Source organism: Colletes latitarsis, chromosome 12 (genome assembly GCF_051014445.1).
Source record: "Colletes latitarsis isolate SP2378_abdomen chromosome 12, iyColLati1, whole genome shotgun sequence".
Lineage (NCBI taxonomy): Eukaryota > Metazoa > Arthropoda > Insecta > Hymenoptera > Colletidae > Colletes > Colletes latitarsis.
This window is the reverse complement of record NC_135145.1, coordinates 17,135,288-17,155,503: the sequence shown is the minus strand read 5'-3', so window position 1 is coordinate 17,155,503 and position 20,216 is coordinate 17,135,288. Positions and strand designations below refer to the sequence as shown.

At 35.8% G+C, this 20,216-nt stretch overlaps 1 protein-coding gene and 1 long non-coding RNA gene across 2 annotated transcripts in view; both read left to right on the top strand.

Annotated features, from left to right (window-relative positions):
- The window catches only part of LOC143348862 (uncharacterized), a 62,128-nt gene that overhangs the window by 16,734 nt on the left and 25,178 nt on the right, over positions 1-20,216 (top strand). The gene's annotated exons all lie outside the window — the stretch shown is intronic.
- LOC143349089 (uncharacterized) lies at positions 13,191-13,928 on the top strand. The gene has a single exon (XM_076780027.1). The coding sequence runs from the start codon at positions 13,206-13,208 to the stop codon at positions 13,926-13,928; it is 723 nt and encodes a 240-aa protein (XP_076636142.1). The 5' UTR covers positions 13,191-13,205.

Below are 20,216 nucleotides of genomic sequence, written 5' to 3'. Positions count from 1 at the left end.
TAATTTTATCACCTATGATACCGCACCATACATTCACAGACCATTATTTTTGATGTTCAACTTGTCGCAGTCAATGTGGATTTTCCGGTGCCCATAAATGCATGTTATGCATGTTATGCAAATTAACATTCCCGTGATTTGTGAATGTTGCTTGATCAGTAAATAAGACGGTATTAAAAAAAAGCTCATTGTTTTGAATCTGACGTATAGCCCATCGACAAAACTCAACGCGATTCATGAAGTCGTTCCCATGCAATTCTTGGTGAAGACTAACGTGATACGGATGAAATTTGTGACGGTGCAAAATGCAAAGTACGCTCCTCCTACTAATGCCAGATTCGCGTTCAATTTGTCGCGAACTAATATGAGAATTTCTAGACACACTAGCGAGCACACCGATTTCCATTTCTTCGTTAATTACTCGTTTCTGGCGTTCACTTTTACGAACACTTAAACTACCGGTTTGCCTAAGTTTATCATACACATTTTTAAATGTTTGACGCGAAGGCTGAGACCGATGTGGATATCGTTCAGCATACAAGTTTTTCGCCCTTACAGAATTTTGTTGGCATTCGCCATAAATAAGAAGCATATCAACCTGCTCTTCAAACGGATACATCGTGCCGGATTGACCGATTTATCGATACTAATGTTATGATGTTTATCTTACTCTGCAAACTATTAAAGTGTCTTTCAAGCAGTGTTTATTCTCAGTGAAGTAAACGGTAAGCATTACGCATTCCTCTACTGTTGACAATACGTATGTTTCATTTACTACCAAAACCGTAAGTATCATCGCCTTTCTCTACTTTCTATGACCTTCAATGACCTTGTGTAATAGGTCGTTGAACTCGTTTTAAGATCCTCTATCGTGATACGGAAGCAAAAACATACCGATCCATTTAAAAAAATGGATGTGACCTTCAAATGTCCGAAGTACCTCCACCTGCAAAAAAACTATTATCGCCACCCAATAGCGCCCTTCGTACTGTGCAATTTACTTTAGCAAATATTTCAGTGAAACTTATAATTTCCAAGATATCTGAGGTGCTAATAGTTACTGCTCCACCCTGTATTCTGTGACCTATTACAGAAAAATACACATGGATCATGTCTGGATTGCTCCAGACCGTAATTCAATAATTTTTCGCTCAGTTCCTGGAACCATTGTCGACCAGCCTGTCTAACAAGGAAGGTTTTTTAGGTGTCCGTCTCCGATTATTCTGAATTTTGGATGTTTTAAAGGACCGAAAAATAAGATATTCGTATTTTTTTATATCGGCCCGTTTTCATATTTAGGGGGTGAAACGAACCCAAAGTTTCAGCTACAATAGGCTATCTCAAAAACTATCATAGATAGAAGAAAACTTCTTAAGGAAAAGTTTCATAGTTTTTTATGCACATACAAATGCTGGTCATCAATTTTGTAAAAAATAATTTGTTTATAACAAAAAATTTCTTTATAACATTATTTTAAAAGAAATCACAATTTACATAATGACAAAAAAGAACACAATTTCTTTTTTGAATCCATTGATATATCACACAGTATGTTTGCCTCTTACAATTTTGCATATTTCAATATTATACAGGGTGTTCAGCCACCCCTGGGAAAAATTATAATGGGGGATTCTAGAGGCCAAAATAAGACGAAAATCAAGAATACCAATTTGTTGATGGAGGCTTCGTTAAAAAGTTATTAACAATTAAATTCAACAATTTCAAATCGTTGTGGAAAAATTAATTTCGGTTGCGGGGGTCAATTACAATCATTTTTGGTGAATACACACACCTCCGAAATCCTATCCACTTTCGAGAAAAAAAATCGGGTAGGTACTGCAATTTTTCGGCAAAATTAAAAAATTTCAAATCATGTTAAAAAAATTATATTTAGTTACAGGGGTTAATTACAATCATTTTTGGTCATTACACATACCCCCGAAATCCTACGCATTTTCGAGAAAAAAATTCATTACTGAAAATCTAATCAGGTGCCTAAATTTTTCGACGAAAAAAAAAATTTCAAATCGCTCTGGAAAAATTATTTTCGGTTGTGGGGGTCAATTACAATCATTTTTGGTGAATAGACATACCCTCGAAATCCTAACCACTTTCGAGAAAAAAATTCCTTACTAAAAATGTCATTTCTGGCCAGAAATGTAACCCCGAAATTTCGAGCGAATTTTTAAAACGTCCTAACTTTTGAACGGATGGGACGATTTTAATGTTTAAAAAAGCAAACTACGCGCATTTTAGTGTAAAATACGTACAAATCGTAAAAATATTGGAAAAGTTGGTCCTTGACCCCGCAAAATGAGAAAAACAGCATAGAAATGGTTAAAACTTCAATACGACCATAACTCCTACAATAGTGAATATATTTCAATGAAACTTTTTTCCGAAGTTCAGCTCATGAGCACCTACAAAAAAGTATTAGACAACTTTTCTGTAGGGCGTCAAACAGATTTATTAAAAATCAAAAACGAATTTTTAAGAAAAATCGACAGGGGGTCGGTGCCTAAATTTTCGGCGAAAAGAAAATATTTCAAATCGCTCTGGAAAAATTATTTTCGGTTGTGGGGGTCAATTACAATCATTTTTGGTGAATAGACATACCCTCGAAATCCTAACCACTTTCGAGAAAAAAATTCCTTACTAAAAATGTCATTTCTGGCCAGAAATGTAACCCCGAAATTTCGAGCGAATTTTTAAAACGTCCTAACTTTTGAACGGATGGGACGATTTTAATGTTTAAAAAAGCAAACTACGCGCATTTTAGTGTAAAATACGTACAAATCGTAAAAATATTGGAAAAGTTGGTCCTTGACCCCGCAAAATGAGAAAAACAGCATAGAAATGGTTAAAACTTCAATACGACCATAACTCCTACAATAGTGAATATATTTCAATGAAACTTTTTTCCGAAGTTCAGCTCATGAGCACCTACAAAAAAGTATTAGACAACTTTTCTGTAGGGCGTCAAACAGATTTATTAAAAATCAAAAACGAATTTTTAAGAAAAATCGACAGGGGGTCGGTGCCTAAATTTTCGGCGAAAAGAAAATATTTCAGAACGTTCTGGAAAAATTATTTTCGGTTGTGGGGTTCAATTATAAACATTTTTGGTGAATAGACATACCCCCGAAATCCCACCCACTTTCTAAAAAGAAATTCGAGGTGTGAAATTTTTCGACGGAAAAAAAAAATTTCGAATCGTTTTGGAAAAATTATTTTCGATTGCGAGGGTCAATTACAATCATTTTTGGTGAATAGACATAACCCCGAAATCCTACGCATTTTCGAGAAAAAAATTCAATAGGGGTGGAACTTTAAACGTTAATAACATTTTAACGAAACCTCCATCAACAAATTGGTATTCTTAATTTTCGTCTTATTTTGGCCTCTAGAATCCCCCATTATAATTTTTCCCAGGGGTGGCCAAACACCCTGTATAATATTGAAATAGCAAAATTGTAAGAGGCAAACATACTGTGTGATATATCAATGGATTCAGAAAAGAAATTGTGTTCTTTTTTGTCATTATGTAAATTGTGATTTCTTTTAAAATAATGTTATAAACAAATTTTTTTTTATAAACAAATTGTTTTTTACAAAATTGATGACCAGCATTTATATGTGCATAAAAAACCATGAAACTTTTCCTTAAGAAGTTTTCTTCTATCTATGATAGTTTTTGAGATAATCTATTGTAGCTGAAACTTTAGGGGGTCGTTTCACCCCCTAAATATGAAAACGGGCCGATATAAAAAATACGAATATCTTATTTTTCGGCCCTTTAAAACATATCCAAAATTCCGAACAATCGGAGGCGGACACCTAACAAACCTTCCTTGTAAGACCGTATAAAGCTTTTCTTAAAGAACATACTCGATTTCCCTTTTCCAATTCGGCCAACATTTTCTCAGCTGTCATTTTAGTTTTGCTATTTTCTGCTTCGTGTTCAATAAGATACTTAAGCCCAGTCTTAAGGTGTTTAGGGGCTTCCATAAAAATATCCTCATTTAAAGATCCATTCAAATAAGCTGTTATGTCGATTTGGTTTACCTTCATGTTGAACCTAGAAGCCAAAGACATTATTAACCTAATCGAGCTCGTACGACTTACCGGTGAAGAAGTTTCGTTAAAGTCCACGCCATATCTTTGAGCAAAACCCTTGGCAACTATTCTTGCCTTCTTCTTCTCGGCTATACTGAGTTCCTTTTTAGGGTAAGTACAAACCGACTGCCTATGATATTTTGATTAGTTGGTCGGTTAACTATTTCCCAGGCGTTGTTCTTTATTATAGATTTGATTTCTGAACTCATAGCCTTTAACCATTCGTTTACATTTGAATCCTTCATTATATTATCAATCCTCAGTTCAGTTGCGCATACAAATCCATCTTCGATGAGATTCGTCTCATCATTCTCTTTTATAATGATTTCGTTGTACAACTTCCGAGGTCTCCCTCTTAGCCCTATCCGTTCTAATCTTCGGCGGCCAGGACCTCTTCGAGTTCTTAAAGTTTCTCTTAATGTTGTATCGTCGGATTCATTATTTTCATTTTCATTTGTAGGATCACCTTCTTCATTTGTTTGAGGATTTGTCTCGTTATCCGTTTCATTTTCATTGACAATATGATACTCTTTGTGTGTTCCTTGCGGATTCGACTCTTCCTCTGAGTAAAAATCTTCGTAGTTGTTTCCATTATCCATCATTGCATTTACGAATTTGACATTTCTAACTATCTCGAATCTCCTTTTATTAAGGGGGTTAGACACCTTTGAGGGCCCAAAAATAGACCTCTATTCAAACGCAAATTGTGAAATAGTAAATAGAGGTAAACTGAAACTTTTTGTTTCTTTTCATTCATTATTCTATATTCTTTAACAAAAAAGAAGAAAAGTCAAAATAACTTTATCTACATAAAAGTTATAAGTATAAACATAAAGTCGTGTATTCTGTGCAGCATCTGATGGCGAACATTGTTCCAGATGGATGAATTATCTGAAACACAAACCGCAGAAGGTTTTGTAATCTGCAAGACAGTCCCTACCATGTGTCGGAAGCAAAATTTGGAAAAAAAAATTAACACAATTTTTATGTTGAAATATGCCAATTTGTCGCTTTTTTGCATGAAAAATATTTTTTATTTTTTTTTTATACGATTTTTTCAAAAATTTGTTCCCTACACATTGTAGGCAATGGTTTCCTGTATCTATTTATAAATTTTCATCCAAATCGTTGGAGCGGTTTTGGAGATTTTATGTTCACCGTCTTGAGAAACGTAGTTTGTGGGAAATTACGTTTAAAGCTTAACACGTAGTTTTTCAAACTTTACACGTTAGTAATTGTTACTTACGTATTTTAATCGATGCCAGGCCCATACATTGTACCTTCCCTTGATTGACAGAAATCTTCAACAGCCTTCCTTTTCATTCTGGTTTCGATTCTACCCTCCTATGTTGAAAGTGAAGCACGGTGATCGGCGGCCGTCACGCGAATATCATTGGACATTTTGCTCCATTTCAAAGACATTGGGCCAATTATAATATTTAATTGTTTTAATATCTCCAATGCGTTCGACGCGCCGGCATTGTATGTACACGCGGCAAAATATGCCGCAATGTTAATTATTTCACTTCCACAAAAAACTGTTTTTGGTGCGATTTTCCAGATCTTTGAATTGAAACTCTCATTTTGATTTTGAGAAAATCCTCCGAGGCACCTCTCAAGAAGTTCTGTTTTACTTAGTTCTTCGTACGCAGACTTTATAGCCACCTGGACATCAGGATGCAGAGGTGCTTTGTGGACAAATATATCCAAAGATCCGTCTGCTTTCGCACGCTGCCATGAGCACCAACTTTCTCTACCTGGAGGACAGTTATCATGTTGAGGATTATCATCCGTTGAACATTTATGATTATAAGTTGCCCAAATAGCGTTCCTCATGTCTATTACTGAATTGCAAATTCTTCTTATTGCAAGTCCATAATATGTAGTTAATTTGTTTATGAGGTTTGCTGTTAATTTTCCCTTTCCTCTCAAACCTTTGTTCACCTTTTTGATATTTCGGAGACGATTCCCCATTCGTTTCTGAATATGGCCGATGCACTCTTTTTTTAGAATACCAACGTCTGGATCGTACGGTTGCGAGTCAAGTAATCCCTTGTAAGTTTTGCAGTCTCCGTCACCTATGTAATTTACGTATTTTAATTGGTATAATACACCGTCCACCTCCATTTTTCCGGCACTACCTAGATGATTACGTTCACATACTTCTTCGTGTTCTTTTCGACCATTTTCTGCATCTTCGGTTTTATTTTTATACAGGAACCTGCAAACGTGACAGTAGGAACTTTTTACAATTATGTCGATGACCTTTCCAGTCTTCGTTCCAATAAGGGTGGCAACGCCATGGAGAGAAGAAAAACCTCGCTTTTGCCACGTTCCATCTCCTGTTACAGCTATTTCGCCTTGGAAATTATTCGTATTTGCTTTAGTCGCTAGCGACTCTTCCATCGCGGCTCGATTCATTGATCTTTTTCCAACCAACTCAGTAGCTATTCGAATATACTTAATTGTAGCGTTATAAAATTTTCTGATAATACACGTGGGTAAATCCATTATACCACAGAACATTTCGAGTCCAGCGTAACCAATTCCTATAGATCTCATTGCAAAAATGATCCGCCGATTGACTTCGTAGCCATGATTTCGTGTCAAGGGGCAAGAATTGATTGTTCTTTCCCCACAATTTTCGCACATTAAAATTAATTTAAAACCGTGTCCACGTTAGTCTCCTTCATTGAACGTAACGCTTCTTTGACAAGTTTTGCAGCACAGAAGTTGTGCAATTGTGTCAAAAACAACAAAGAAATTTAAAATTCTGTAACTATGACGCGAGTCACATTCTCCACTAAACGCTTTACTACTGTCCAACCTTCTTCTTGATGCACTTGGCACGCCCATGATCTCACTTTTTGGTGACACTTCTAGATTTTTTAAATAGTCCCTTTTCTTACGTCGGCCAGGACGCCCCAAATCGCCTCGATGCCCCTTTGAATCTAACGTCGCTCTATGTTGCAAAATATCAGAAACAGAAGTGGATTTCGACTTGGAAGGCATATTCAATACAATGAATAATGACGACTATCTTGGAAATATATGTTGCTTGCTCGAAACTTAGCGGAATAGTGTGTTGGCCAGCAAGAAGCACGAGTCCACAGGCAAAAGAAATCATAAAATAGTCATAAAAATTGTTGGAAAAACCATGACGCACCGCGGGGCTAAGGATTCCTACCCTTGCTGCCGCGGCAGCGTGCTCTGATCTGCAGGCTCGCACATTTTTGGCTGCCATTTCGTCAATTTTTGGAATTTTAGATCTTGGCTGTGCTTAAAATACACAGAAAAGATACAGCTTTCCGAATATGCAAAAAAACAAAAATCAAATTTTTGAAGATTTCAAAGGTGTCTAACCCCCTTAATATGGTACCCTAGGAATGAAATTTCTTTTTTACCAAAGTTGCATTTGCTGACATTAATTGATAACTTGTGATCCGCCAGTCGCTGAAAAACTTGTTGTAGGTGGTTTCGGTGTTGTGCTTCATCTTCTGACATTATTAAGATGTCGTCTATATATACAAAGATAAAATCTAACCCACGAAAAATGAAATCAATGTACCTTTGGAAGGTCTGTGTGGTGTTTTTCAGTCCAAATGGCATTCCAATGTATTCGTAAAGTCCCCAGGGTGTTGCTATTGCTGTCTTAGAGATACTGTCTGCGTTTACCGGTATCTGGTGGTAGGCTCTTTCCAGGTCTATTGTTGAAAATAGGCTCTTCCTATGAACCACCAGGAAGAGATTTTGAACTAGTGGCGGTGCGTATTTATCCGGGGTGGTGATGTTGTTCAGCTTGCGGTAGTCCCCGCAGAGTCGGTAGGTATTATCTTTTTTTCTGGTGAGATGAATCGGGCTGGCCCAAGCACTATCGGATGGACGGATTACCCCATTGTCCAGGAGTTGTTGTATTTCTGCGCGAGCTGTGGTCCTGTAGTAACGATACTGTGACTGAACGCACTGTTGACATTGGGTGTGAAAGGTCTTGGCTTTGTGATACTGACGAATTGGGTTAGTAGATCTGCGTAAGTCATCGACGTGTTAATTGTGGTGATGCTGTGAATGATTTTCCCCTTTGAAGTGCAGCCAGTAATGGAATCTATGAGTTGTTTGTTCTTTAAATCGATCAGGAGATCGTGCTGCACAAGGAAATCCGCCCGTCGGCTATGATGAATGACTAGGAGAATTTCCGTCGTAAACCCAAATCTACATCGCTCACGTGTAAACCATACGTTGGTATCGGGGTGGAATTGGCTGCAAATAAGATCAGGTCAGCATTGCATGGGCGGTTTTTAAACAAACGTACCGGTAACAATGAAACCACTGATCCCGAGTCGATCAGGTATCGTTGGTGAGTATGTCGGTCATGTAGATGCAGTCTTATATCGGCTGAGAGTGCGGTGCTTGCAACGCTGTCGCCGCCTACCGCATTGACGTGTGACAGTGTGGTCAGTTTCTCTGGTTGCTGGTGGATCGTTTGGCCACCGACGAGGTATGCGAGTAGACCTATCACCACAGACGAGGTATACGAGTAGACCAATCACCTTATGGACTTTCGCGGCCGAATCTGACTGCCATACCGACCTGAAAATTCGGAGGTGATTTTAGCGGCCTCTTCTCATGGATGGCGGTCAGTTGAGAAACTATTCACTGAATTAGTATTAATAGGTAAACAGCTGTAGTGTGTGCGTAAATATATGCGAATTGACTATGGGTGGATTGCAAAGAATAATCGAATATTAATTATCAGACGGCAGACCAGGTGCAGAAATTTTTCACAAACGAGAAAGGTCCAAAAATTATTTTTGGTTGCAGGAGTCAATTACAATCATTTTTGGTCAAGAGACATACCCCCGAAATCCTACCCCCTTTCGAGAAAAAAATTCGTGTAGGTGTGAAATTTTTCGACAAAATTAAAAAATTTCAAATCGTTCTAAAAAAATTATTTTTAGTTACAGGGGTCCATTACAATCGTTTTTGGTCAATAGACATGCCCTCGAAATCCTAACCATTTTCGAGAAAAAAATTCCTCAACGAAAATCTAATTTCTGGCCAGAAATGTCTGCTCGAATTTTCATGCGAATCTTTAAAGCCTCATAAATTCTGAACGGATTGGACGATTTTAATGTTTAAAAAAGCAAACTACGCGTATTTTGGTGGAGAATATGTACAAATCGCAAAAATAGTCGAAAAGTTGGTCCCTGATCTCACAAAATAAGAAAAGCCCCATAAAAATGGTCCAATTTTCAAACAGTCATAACTCCCACAATTGTGGATATATTTCAATGAAACTTTTTTTTGAAGTAGAGCCCATGGGTACTTACAAAAAAGTATTAGACAACTTTTTGGTAGGGTGCCAAATAAAATTACTAAAAATTAAAAACGAAGTTTTAAGAAAAATCGACAGGGGCTTGGTGCCTAAATTTTTCGACGAAAAAAAAACTTCAAATCGTTCTGTAAAAATTATTTCCTGTTTTGGGGGTTAATTACAATCATTTTTGGTCACTAGACATACCCCCGAAATCCTACTCAGTTTCGAGAAAAAAATTCCTTACCGAAAATATAATTTCTAGCCAGAAATGTCTGCCCGAATTTTCATGCGAATCTTTAAAACGTCATAATTTCTGAACGGATTAGACGATTTTAATGTTTAAAAAAGCAAACTACGCGTATTTTAGTGTAGAATATGTACAAATCGTAAAAATATTCGAAAAGTTGGTCCTTGACCCCGCAAAATGAGAAAAACCCCATAAAAATGGTCCAATTTTCAAACAGCCATAACTCCTACAATTGTGAATATATTTCAATGAAACTTTTTTCTAAAGTAGAGCTCATGGGTACCTACAAAAAAGTATTAGACAACTTTTCTGTAGAACATCAAACAAAATTACTAAAAATGAAAAAGGAATTTTTAACAAAAATCGTCAGGTAGTCCCCTTTTTCGGCAAAATTGAAAAGTTTCAAATCATTCTGAGAAAATTATTTTCGGTTATAGGGTTCAATTGCAATCAATTTTGGTCAATAGACAAACCCCCGATACCCTAACCATTTTTGAGAAAGGAATGTTTTCCCGGAAATATAACTTCAGGCCAGAAATGTCACTTCAAAATTTCAAGCATATCTTTAAAAAGTCATAACTTCTGAACGGATTGGAGGATTTCCATTTTCAAAAACGCAAACAACGCGTATTTTAGTGGAGAATATGTAGAAATCGCAAAAATATTCGAAAAATTGATCCTCGGCCCTGCAAATGACAAAAACCCCATAGAAATGGTCCACTCTTTAAATGACCATAACTCCTATAATAGTGAATATATTTCAATGAAACTTTTTTCTGAAATAAAGCCCATGGGTACTTACAGAAAAGTATTAGACAACTTTTCTGTAGGGCGTCAAACAAAATTACTAAAAATGAAAAGGGAATTTTTAAGAAAAATCGATAGGTGATAGATACCTAAATTTTTCGACGAAAAAAAAAATTTTTAATTCTAAAAAAATTATTTTCGGTTGCGGGGGTCAATTACAATCATTTTTGGTGAATACACGTACCCCCGAAATCCTACCTACTTTCTAGAAAAAAATTCGAGAAGGTGTGAAATTTTTCGACGAAAAAAAAAAAAATTTCAAATCGTTCTAGAAAAATTATTTTCGGTTGCGGGGGTCAATTATAATCATTTTTGGTGAATAAACATACCCTCGAAATCTTGCGCATTTTCGAGAAAAAAATTCAGTACTGTCGAAACATTAAACGTTAATAACTTTCATTTCGTTAAGAAATAATAAAATTTCTGAAATTTCATTTTCGGTCTCACTTCCTTTTGTGTTCATTTCTAAATAAATGATGTATTACAATTTAAAATAAAAAATAGAGGATTTGCGGTGTACGTATCAATGAGATACATTCTTAGGTATTTTAATAATCTTGAAATTTTTAAATAACCTTAATCGATTGATTACTCCAATGAAATTAATCGATTAATGTCCAATTATGGACCGTACTGCTTTCATTTCGTTAAAAAATAATAAAATTTCTGAAATTTCATTTTCTGTCTCACTTCCTCTTTTGTTCATTTCCAAATCTGTTGGTAACGTTGCGAGTGACACGGAAATGGTAATGGGGCTCTAGAGCCCCAGAGAATCGGGCCGAAAAAATACATTAGGTGATAGGTCTACTCGTATACCTCGTTGGTGGTCTGGCATCCTGCCCAAACCGGCGGTGGTAGTAACAAGGTCCTTGTTGGCTTTGGTTTCTGCGACCCTGTCTTGGCTCCTTGATAGTGATCTGCTTCGATGATTGGACCGGCCAAATCCATACATCTGCTGCTGCTGCTGTACGTCTAGGATTGTCTTCATACAGAACGCCATGGCAGACTGTAGCTCAGCCAATATGGCTGCCATTGATGATGTAGGCGGTGTCTTTGGCCTTTCAGGGAGGTTTGCTGCTGCCACGGTGCTCACTGGTCTGAGTATATTCGGTTCACTTAATGTGACCGTTTCAATCAACCGATCACCCATCTCCGCCAATGCATCAAGTTTTAATGTATCTGAAATAATCAGGAGTGGTCTTATTGCATTTGGAAGGCTCACCCAGGGGTTATGTAGCATTTCCTCGTTTATGCTATCGGCTGCCAGGTCCCTCATCTCCCTTAGCAATTGCGAACGCTTTTTGTCACCGAGCACAAGGTCATTAAGGGGGTTAGACACCTTTGAAATCTTCAAAAATTCGATTTTTGTTTTTTTTTGCATATTCGGAAAGCTGTATCCTTTCTGTGTATTTTAAGCACAGCCAAGATCTAAAATTCCAAAAATTGACGAAATGGCGGCCAAAAATGTACGAGCCTGCAGATCAGAGCACGCTGCCGCGGCAGCAAGGGTAGGAATTCTTAGCCCCGCGGTGCATCATGGTTTTTCCAACAATTTTTATGACTATTTTATGATTTCTTTTGTCTGTGGACTCGTGCTTCTTGCTGGCCAACACACTATTCCGCTAAGTTTCGAGCAAGCAACATATATTTCCAAGATAGTCGCCATTATTCATTGTATTGAATATGCCTTCCAAGTCGAAATCCACTTTTGTTTCTGATATTTTGCAACATAGAGCGACGTTAGATTCAAAGGGGCATCGAGGCGATTTGGGGCGTCCTGGCCGACGTAAGAAAAGGGACTATTTAAAAAATGTAAAAGTGTCACCAAAAAGTGAGATCATGGGCGTGCCAAGTGCATCAAAAAGAAGGTTGGACAATAGTAAAGCGTTTAGTGGCGAATGTGACTCGCGTCATAGTTACAGAATTTTAAATTTCTTTGTTGTTTTTGACACAATTGCACAACTTCTGTGCTGCAAAACTTGTCAAAGAAGCGTTACGTTCAAGGAAGGAGACCAACGTGGACACGGTTTTAAATTGATTTTAATGTGCGAAAATTGTGGGGAAAGAACAATCAATTCTTGCCCCTTGACACGAAATCATGGCTACGAAGTCAATCGGCGGATCATTTTTGCAATGAGATCTATAGGAATTGGTTACGCTGGACTCGAAATGTTTTGTGGTATAATGGATTTACCCACGTGTATTAACAGAACATTTTATAACGCTACAATTAAGTATATTCGAATAGCTACTGAGTTGGTTGGAAAAAGATCAATGAATCGAGCCGCGATGGAAGAGTCACTAGCGACTGAAGCAAATACGAATAATTTCCGAGGCGAAATAGCTGTATCAGGAGATGGAACGTGGCAAAAGCGAGGTTTTTCTTCTCTCCATGGCGTTGCCACCCTTATTGGAACGAAGACTGGAAAGGTCATCGACATAATTGTAAAAAGTTCCTACTGTCACGTTTGCAAGTTCCTGGATAAAAATGAAACCGAAGATGCAGAAAATCGTCGAAAAGAACACGAAGAAGTATGTGAACGTAATCATCTAGGTAGTGCCGGAAAAATGGAGGTGGACGGTGTATTATACCAATTAAAATACGTAAATTACATAGGTGACGGAGACTGCAAAACTTACAAGGGATTACTTGACTCGCAACCGTACGGTCCAGACGTTGGCATTCTAAAAAAAGAGTGCATCGGCCATATTCAGAAACGAATGGGAAATCGTCTCCGAAATATCAAAAAGGAGAACAAAGGTTTGGGAGGAAAGGGAAAATTAACAGCAAACCTCATAGACAAATTAACTACATATTATGGACTTGCAATAAGAAGAAATTGCAATTCAGTAATAGACATGAGGAACGCTATTTGGGCAACTTATAATCATAAATGTTCAACGGATGATAATCCTCAACACGATAACTGTCCTCCAGGTAGAGAAAGTTGGTGCTCATGGCAGCGTGCGAAAGCAGAAGGATCTTTGGATATGTTTGTCCACAAAGCACTTCTGCATCCTGATGTCCAGGTGGCTATAAAGTCTGCGTACGAAGAACTAAGTAGAACAGAACTTCTTGAGAGGTGCCTCGGAGGATTTTCTCAAAATCAAAATGAGAGTTTCAATTCAAAGATCTGGAAAATCGCACCAAAAACAGTTTTTTGTGGAAGTGAAATAATTAACATTGCGGCATATTTTGCCGTGTGTACATACAATGACGGCGCATCGAACGCATTGGAGATATTAAAACAATTAAATATTATAATTGGCCCAATGTCTTTGAAATGGAGCAAAATGTCCAATGATATTCGCGTGACGGCCGCCGATCACCGTGCTTCACTTTCAACAAAGGAGGGTAGAATCGAAACCAGAATGAAAAGGAAGGCTGTTGAAGATTTCTATCAATCAAGGGAAGGTACAATGTATGGGCCTGACATCGATTAAAATACGTAAGTAACAATTACTAACGTGTAAAGTTTGAAAAACTACGTGTCAAACTTTAAACGTAATTTCCCACAAACTACGTTTCTCAAGACGGTGTGAACATAAAATCTCCAAAACCGCTCCAACGATTTGGATGAAAATTTATAAATAGATACAGGAAACCATTGCCTACAATGTGTAGGGAACAAATTTTTGAAAAAATCGTATAAAAAAAAAATAAAAAATATTTTTCATGCAAAAAAGCGACAAAATGGCATATTTCAACATAAAAATTGTGTTAATTTTTTTTTCCAAATTTTGCTTCCGACACATGGTAGGGACTGTCTTGCAGATTACAAAACCTTCTGCGGTTTGTGTTTCGGATAATTCATCCATCTGGAACAATGTTCGCCATCAGATGCTGCACAGAATACACGACTTTGTGTTTATACTTATAACTTTTATGTAGATAAAGTTATTTTGACTTTTCTTCTTTTTTGTTAAAGAATATAGAATAATGAATGAAAAGAAACAAAAAGTTTCAGTTTACCTCTATTTACTACTTCACAATTTGCGTTTGAATAGAGGTCTATTTTTGGGCTGTCAAAGGTGTCTAACCCCCTTAAGGAGAGTCTGTAAATCTGTTTTTGCTTGGATTCGGCAACTCGTTTTATGATGGTTTGTTTTAACGTGGTGTACTTGTTCGTCGTGGGCGGTGTGGAGATCATGTCTGTGATCTGTTGCAACGTGTCAGGATCCAGAGCCCTTAATGCTGCGTTATAATTGGACCGTTTATTTTGAAGGTGGTGTAAGTCCATTTTCTCTTGTTTCGAGAAAATTAAAGGTTAGCATATCTGTTAATTAAAATATTTAGGCAAATTATATGAAGTCTGGCAATGTTTCTACTGTTTTATCGATATTTAATTTGATTATATCAATTTGTTTTAGGCGAATTAGACTATAATAATATATATTTATAGGCTGTAAATGGACTTACACCACTTTCAAAATTAGACAACTGTAAAAATCCTTTAATTTCAATTTTGAAAAATCAAATATAACTTAAAATATACTTCACTTTAATCCAATTTTGTTTACAAATACGCATAACAAGACATAAAATTTAATTTTAGACGCTAATTACATTGTCAAAATTACAAGACACGGATAGATTTTACTTATGCTCTGCATGTGGCAGTGATTCGAAATATGCATGATGCACCGGAGGTACATAGGGTAGTAACTGCATCATGTCTTTATATTTTTCGTAACTAATAGGCCTGGCATTTTGGTACAAAGGCGTCAGGGCGATTTTTTCAAATTTTGGTGATCTTCCAGGACGTGTAGGTAATAAAGGGTATAGCCGAATAAGGGGGTCAAATGTGCCCCCAAACCGAATTGAACGAATGATAGGTCATTCGATAGCTTATACAAAAAAAACCATGTGTGCAAATTTTTAACTTGAAATCTCGACCGTGGGGGTAGTAATGGGGTGAAAACGAAAATCATGTTTTTGAACAATTTCTCTTAATCTATTGAGTAAAAAAATGTAAAAAAATTCAGAGACACTTCGGGTACTGGGACACATATTTTGGGAGATTTTCAGATTTTTTGATCGAAGAACCAGGTAGTAAAAAATAAAAAACCGCAAAAAATGCCGAAAAATGCCAATTACGTATTGAAGGAGGTCCGGAACTACTTTTATACTTTTACAGTAAACACGTATTGCTATTACTATTATTCTCAATTTTTTTCAGATTTTTCATTTTGGTGCGCCGCAGTGAAAAAAAATAAAAACCGATTTTTTCTTCATTTTCTGCGTATTAGAGTAACTTACACGTTGAATTTTTATGCATTCTTCAATATACGAGTGTTTTGTACACTGTTTAATGTTTCTACACTAAGCAGAATTACATAACAATTGAAAAAAGTAAAATAAACCAACCGTTGAGCGCAACATATCCTAAAAAATCAACGATGTTTTCAACAGGATCGTTGGCGCAGCGTTAGTGTCCGACTGTGGAACCGCTGGAAGTTTTTTTACCGTAGGTTCGAGTCTCTCTTTGGGACTTAGAATTTTTTTTTATTCGTTATTTTTTTTTCCAAATTCTAACTATATAACAATGGTTTATATTTATTTATAAATATTCTAAAGGCATTTTACAAATATTTTAACCTGAAATATGTATAAATATAATTTTGGAGCGTCTTTGCGTCCTTATTTTTTTTGTCAACCACGATTATTGTTTAACATCTCTTAAACTGAAATTAATGTGAAATATTAGTTTTCAAATCTCTTACCTTTGACTATTGTGAATGGATTAGAACAGAAGATTCTATACTGGCTTACTATTACTTCTTCTCCCCCTTCGATCAAGCAGATCTTTCCTTTTTTTTCTCTTTCTTTGATAAATATGAATGTTTGCTACAGAGTAACTTGCTAAAGAGTGACTAATAACGAAAAATAATCTTACGAAAAAAACGATTCCTAATAACTACAATATACCAGAAAACTGTGTCATAAACCGAATTCTCAAATCACTTTGGATTTTAACAGTATATTAAATATTGCTATAGTTTAACAATATGTATCCTTAATTTTTTTGAAGTTATTTTTAAATGATGTGGAGATAAGAAAATCATCCTATGCAAAAATCGCTCCAAAATTATATTTATACATATTTCAGGTTAAAATATTTGTAAAATGCCTTTAGAATATTTATAAATAAATATAAACCATTGTTATATAGTTAGAATTTGGAAAAAAAAATAACGAATAAAAAAAAATTCTAAGTCCCAAAGAGAGACTCGAACCTGCGGTAAAAAAACTTCCAGCGGTTCCACAGTCGGACACTCTAACGCTACGTCAACGACCCTGTTGAAAACATCGTTAATTTTTTAGGATATGTTGCGCTCAACGGTTGGTTTATTTTATTTCTTTCAATTGTTATGTAATTCTGCTTAGTGTAGAAACATTAAACAGTGTACAAAACACTCGTATATTGAAGAATGCATAAAAATTCAACGTGTAAGTTACTCTAATACGCAGAAAATGAGGAAAAAATCGGTTTTTATTTTTTTTCACTGCGGCGCACCAAAATGAAAAATCTGAAAAAAATTGAGAATAATAGTAATAGCAATACGTGTTTACTGTAAAAGTATAGAAGTAGTTCCGGGCCTCCTTCAATACGTAATTGGCATTTTTCGGCATTTTTTGCGGTTTTTTATTTTTTACTACCTGGTTCTTCGATCAAAAAATCTGAAAATCTCCCAAAATATGTGTCCCAGTACCCGAAGTGTCTCTGAATTTTTTTACATTTTTTTACTCAATAGATTAAGAGAAATTGTTCAAAAACATGATTTTCGTTTTCACCCCATTACTACCCCCACGGTCGAGATTTCAAGTTAAAAATTTGCACACATGGTTTTTTTTGTATAAGCTATCGAATGACCTATCATTCGTTCAATTCGGTTTGGGGGCACATTTGACCCCCTTATTCGGCTATACCCTTTATAGTTTTAAATTCTGCGTCCTTCATCGATGTTTTATATAAAATAGTGTATGGTCCACTTTTGAGAAATCTCAACCAACATATTTGTAACTAATTGACCTGTTCGCCATTAGTGTTTTTTTTTATCTGTTTTTTAATCGCATTTTTAAGATTTTTTGTTGAAATGAAATTCTCTCGTTTCATTTCATGTAAAATGAATTTGTCACGTTTTCTACATTGTGTTATTACATCATAATAATCCTGTGGTGTGTACAGAAAATTCTTTTTTCGCAATGCCATTTCTATGATACCAAAATCTGCATCGTTTGGAAGATACAAATGTCCGGAGAGTAAAAATTTATGATCAATTACTTCAATGTTATTTTCTAAAGTCTGGACAACCCTCAACCACATCAACGCCATTTGTAAATTTCGATTTTGCCCAGTACACATGTCACTGTAGGGAATAACTTGGCTTTGGGTCGTTACATTTTCTAAATGCCTCAAACAGCAAGAAGCTACTTCTTGCGATCCCCTGGAACCAATAGTCTCGTCCCACACATACATATTAACTTTATTATCGTGGAAATTGTGAAAACCCTCGTTTAAAACATACATATTTCGTTTGTAATATGCGATTGAGACAGATAATTTCGGGGAAGGTAACGCTTTTTGTAAGTCAAAAGAGAAGGCAAAGTATTTATCAGGATTTTCTGATGCCAGAATTTTATCTTCTTGTAATGCTTTTCTTGCTAATTCAGCATTTTGCAAGTGAACATCATGTCTTTTTACAAAAATCGTTTTTTCTTTGTCATCAGTTGTCTTGATTTTCGTGTTTAATGTGACCATACTACTGCACAAAAGAAAGTTTTTTATTTTTTACATTTTGTTAATAAAAATTTGACTATTATTTGGGGGAGATTTTTCTGATTAAAATGAAACTATACACAATATAAATCGGTCAATATTTGGTAGCATAATATTGAATTAAATATTGTACTTGCGAGTCTTTCTCTCTTTATTTATCCTTCTTGTGCTGTCCTTTTCTATGTTCGGAAACATCAAAGATCGACGGATCGAGATACTGGATACAATTATCGAACGGGAGGTAGCTATTTTCAAACGGAACGCTTCCACCGTTCCGTAAGTGATCAAAAACTGCAACACTTATGAGATGGGAGGTTTCGTTAGCTACCTCCGTTCGATTTTAATGTACTATCCACTTGCGAAGACATGAGTACGTACATGTTTGGAGGTGCCATTAAATGCCTTTCCCTAACTTCACTAGGACATTTCACTCGAAATTGAACACGTTTATGCACACAATTTTAGATTTTGTGCAAACTGAAATATTTTCAGAAATGTAATGTGTAACGGTTAACTCGCACGTACAACAGAAAGTTTTGGTGTGGAAATTGCTAGCAGGGTTTATGGTACACAGGTCAGCGAAATTATTTTGGAAAACCGTATGTCGTCTAGCGAACTCTCTTTACGAGGATTATCGACGAATTTTTTCGACCTTAAGAAGCCCACCGTAGCAACAATAAAGGGTCTCTGGCGGGACATGCATGCGAAAAGTGCCCCCGAACGGATCAGTTTGATTTTTGGCTTGATATTACTTCTAGATATGTGTATAACTTTCCCCAATTTTTAACCCGAGATATGCATTCATTTTTAAGTTATTTAACAATAAAGAATTTTACAAAATATTTTTTAATTGAAAAACTACATGTCCAAAAATTCTGAAAAAAATATATGTTATACATACATCTGTCGTCCATCTAAAAAAAAATTATTTTCTGTAATTTGTTTATTGTAAATGTTATAAAAGAGGTAATATATATTTTAATCATTTTTTTAAGTGCTTTATCGATTTGGTACAACAAACATATTTTCTACATATATGTATTAGACATTTCTGTGTAATATATATTTTTTTCATGTCGATCATTGTGGTAGAAGGTATTCAAACATACTAAAAATGGGTATAGCGCGCGGAGCGCAAGATGGCCGCATAGTCGCGCGGTGTCATGCAGATTCGATCGCTACACTAGCAATTAGTGATGATATTAAACAGAATAATAATATGCAATGTTGTGAATTTCAAGTTGCGCTATGATTTTATGCGCATTACGCCAACACTGGCTGCGGATATCGTACATTAAACAATAGACAACAGGCTTTCATTCTTGCATTTGTTTGTCCAAACAAAAGTGAAAGCTATTTGATACGTAGTAGATGCTATTGAGCTGTACGCTTATTTTTCATATTTTATTAGAAATATGTCAAACGCAGACAAATGTGCTTCCTGCAATAAATATGTTATCAAAATATCGCCGCGCAAAACGATCGTGACATCCCAAAAAATGGCGGAATTGTTGACGCAAAATCTAAAATCTCAAATTGTGTTACATGATGTTTTGTGCAACAATTGTCGAATAAAAGCATATAAAAATAATAAAACCGACACTGCATGTGATAATAATAATGAAAATGATGTGATTGTGGAAAGTTCAGCCTCATCTTCATTTGATGATCCAGATTTCAATATTTCACTCATGAAATCAGCTAAAGATGACGTTATAAAGATCGAAGTCCCCATAAAATGAACTTTTGCAGCACACAAATATTGTTTTATTTGTAATGATACAAAAAATATTCATGTTGTTCCGTTTGAAGCAAGATTACAAATATATATTAAGACAAAAATTTTTGTTTTTAAAGCATTTAATTAAAAATAAATTGTATAATGACGAATTGAAACATATATCCATTTATTCACATTTTAGTTTCATTGAGCCTGTAGAATTACAACAAT

What these genes read in the sequence shown, in the direction of transcription:
- LOC143349089 (XM_076780027.1), top strand. Translation starts at nt 13,206, where the DNA reads ATGGGAAATCGTCTCCGAAATATCAAAAAGGAGAACAAAGGTTTGGGA.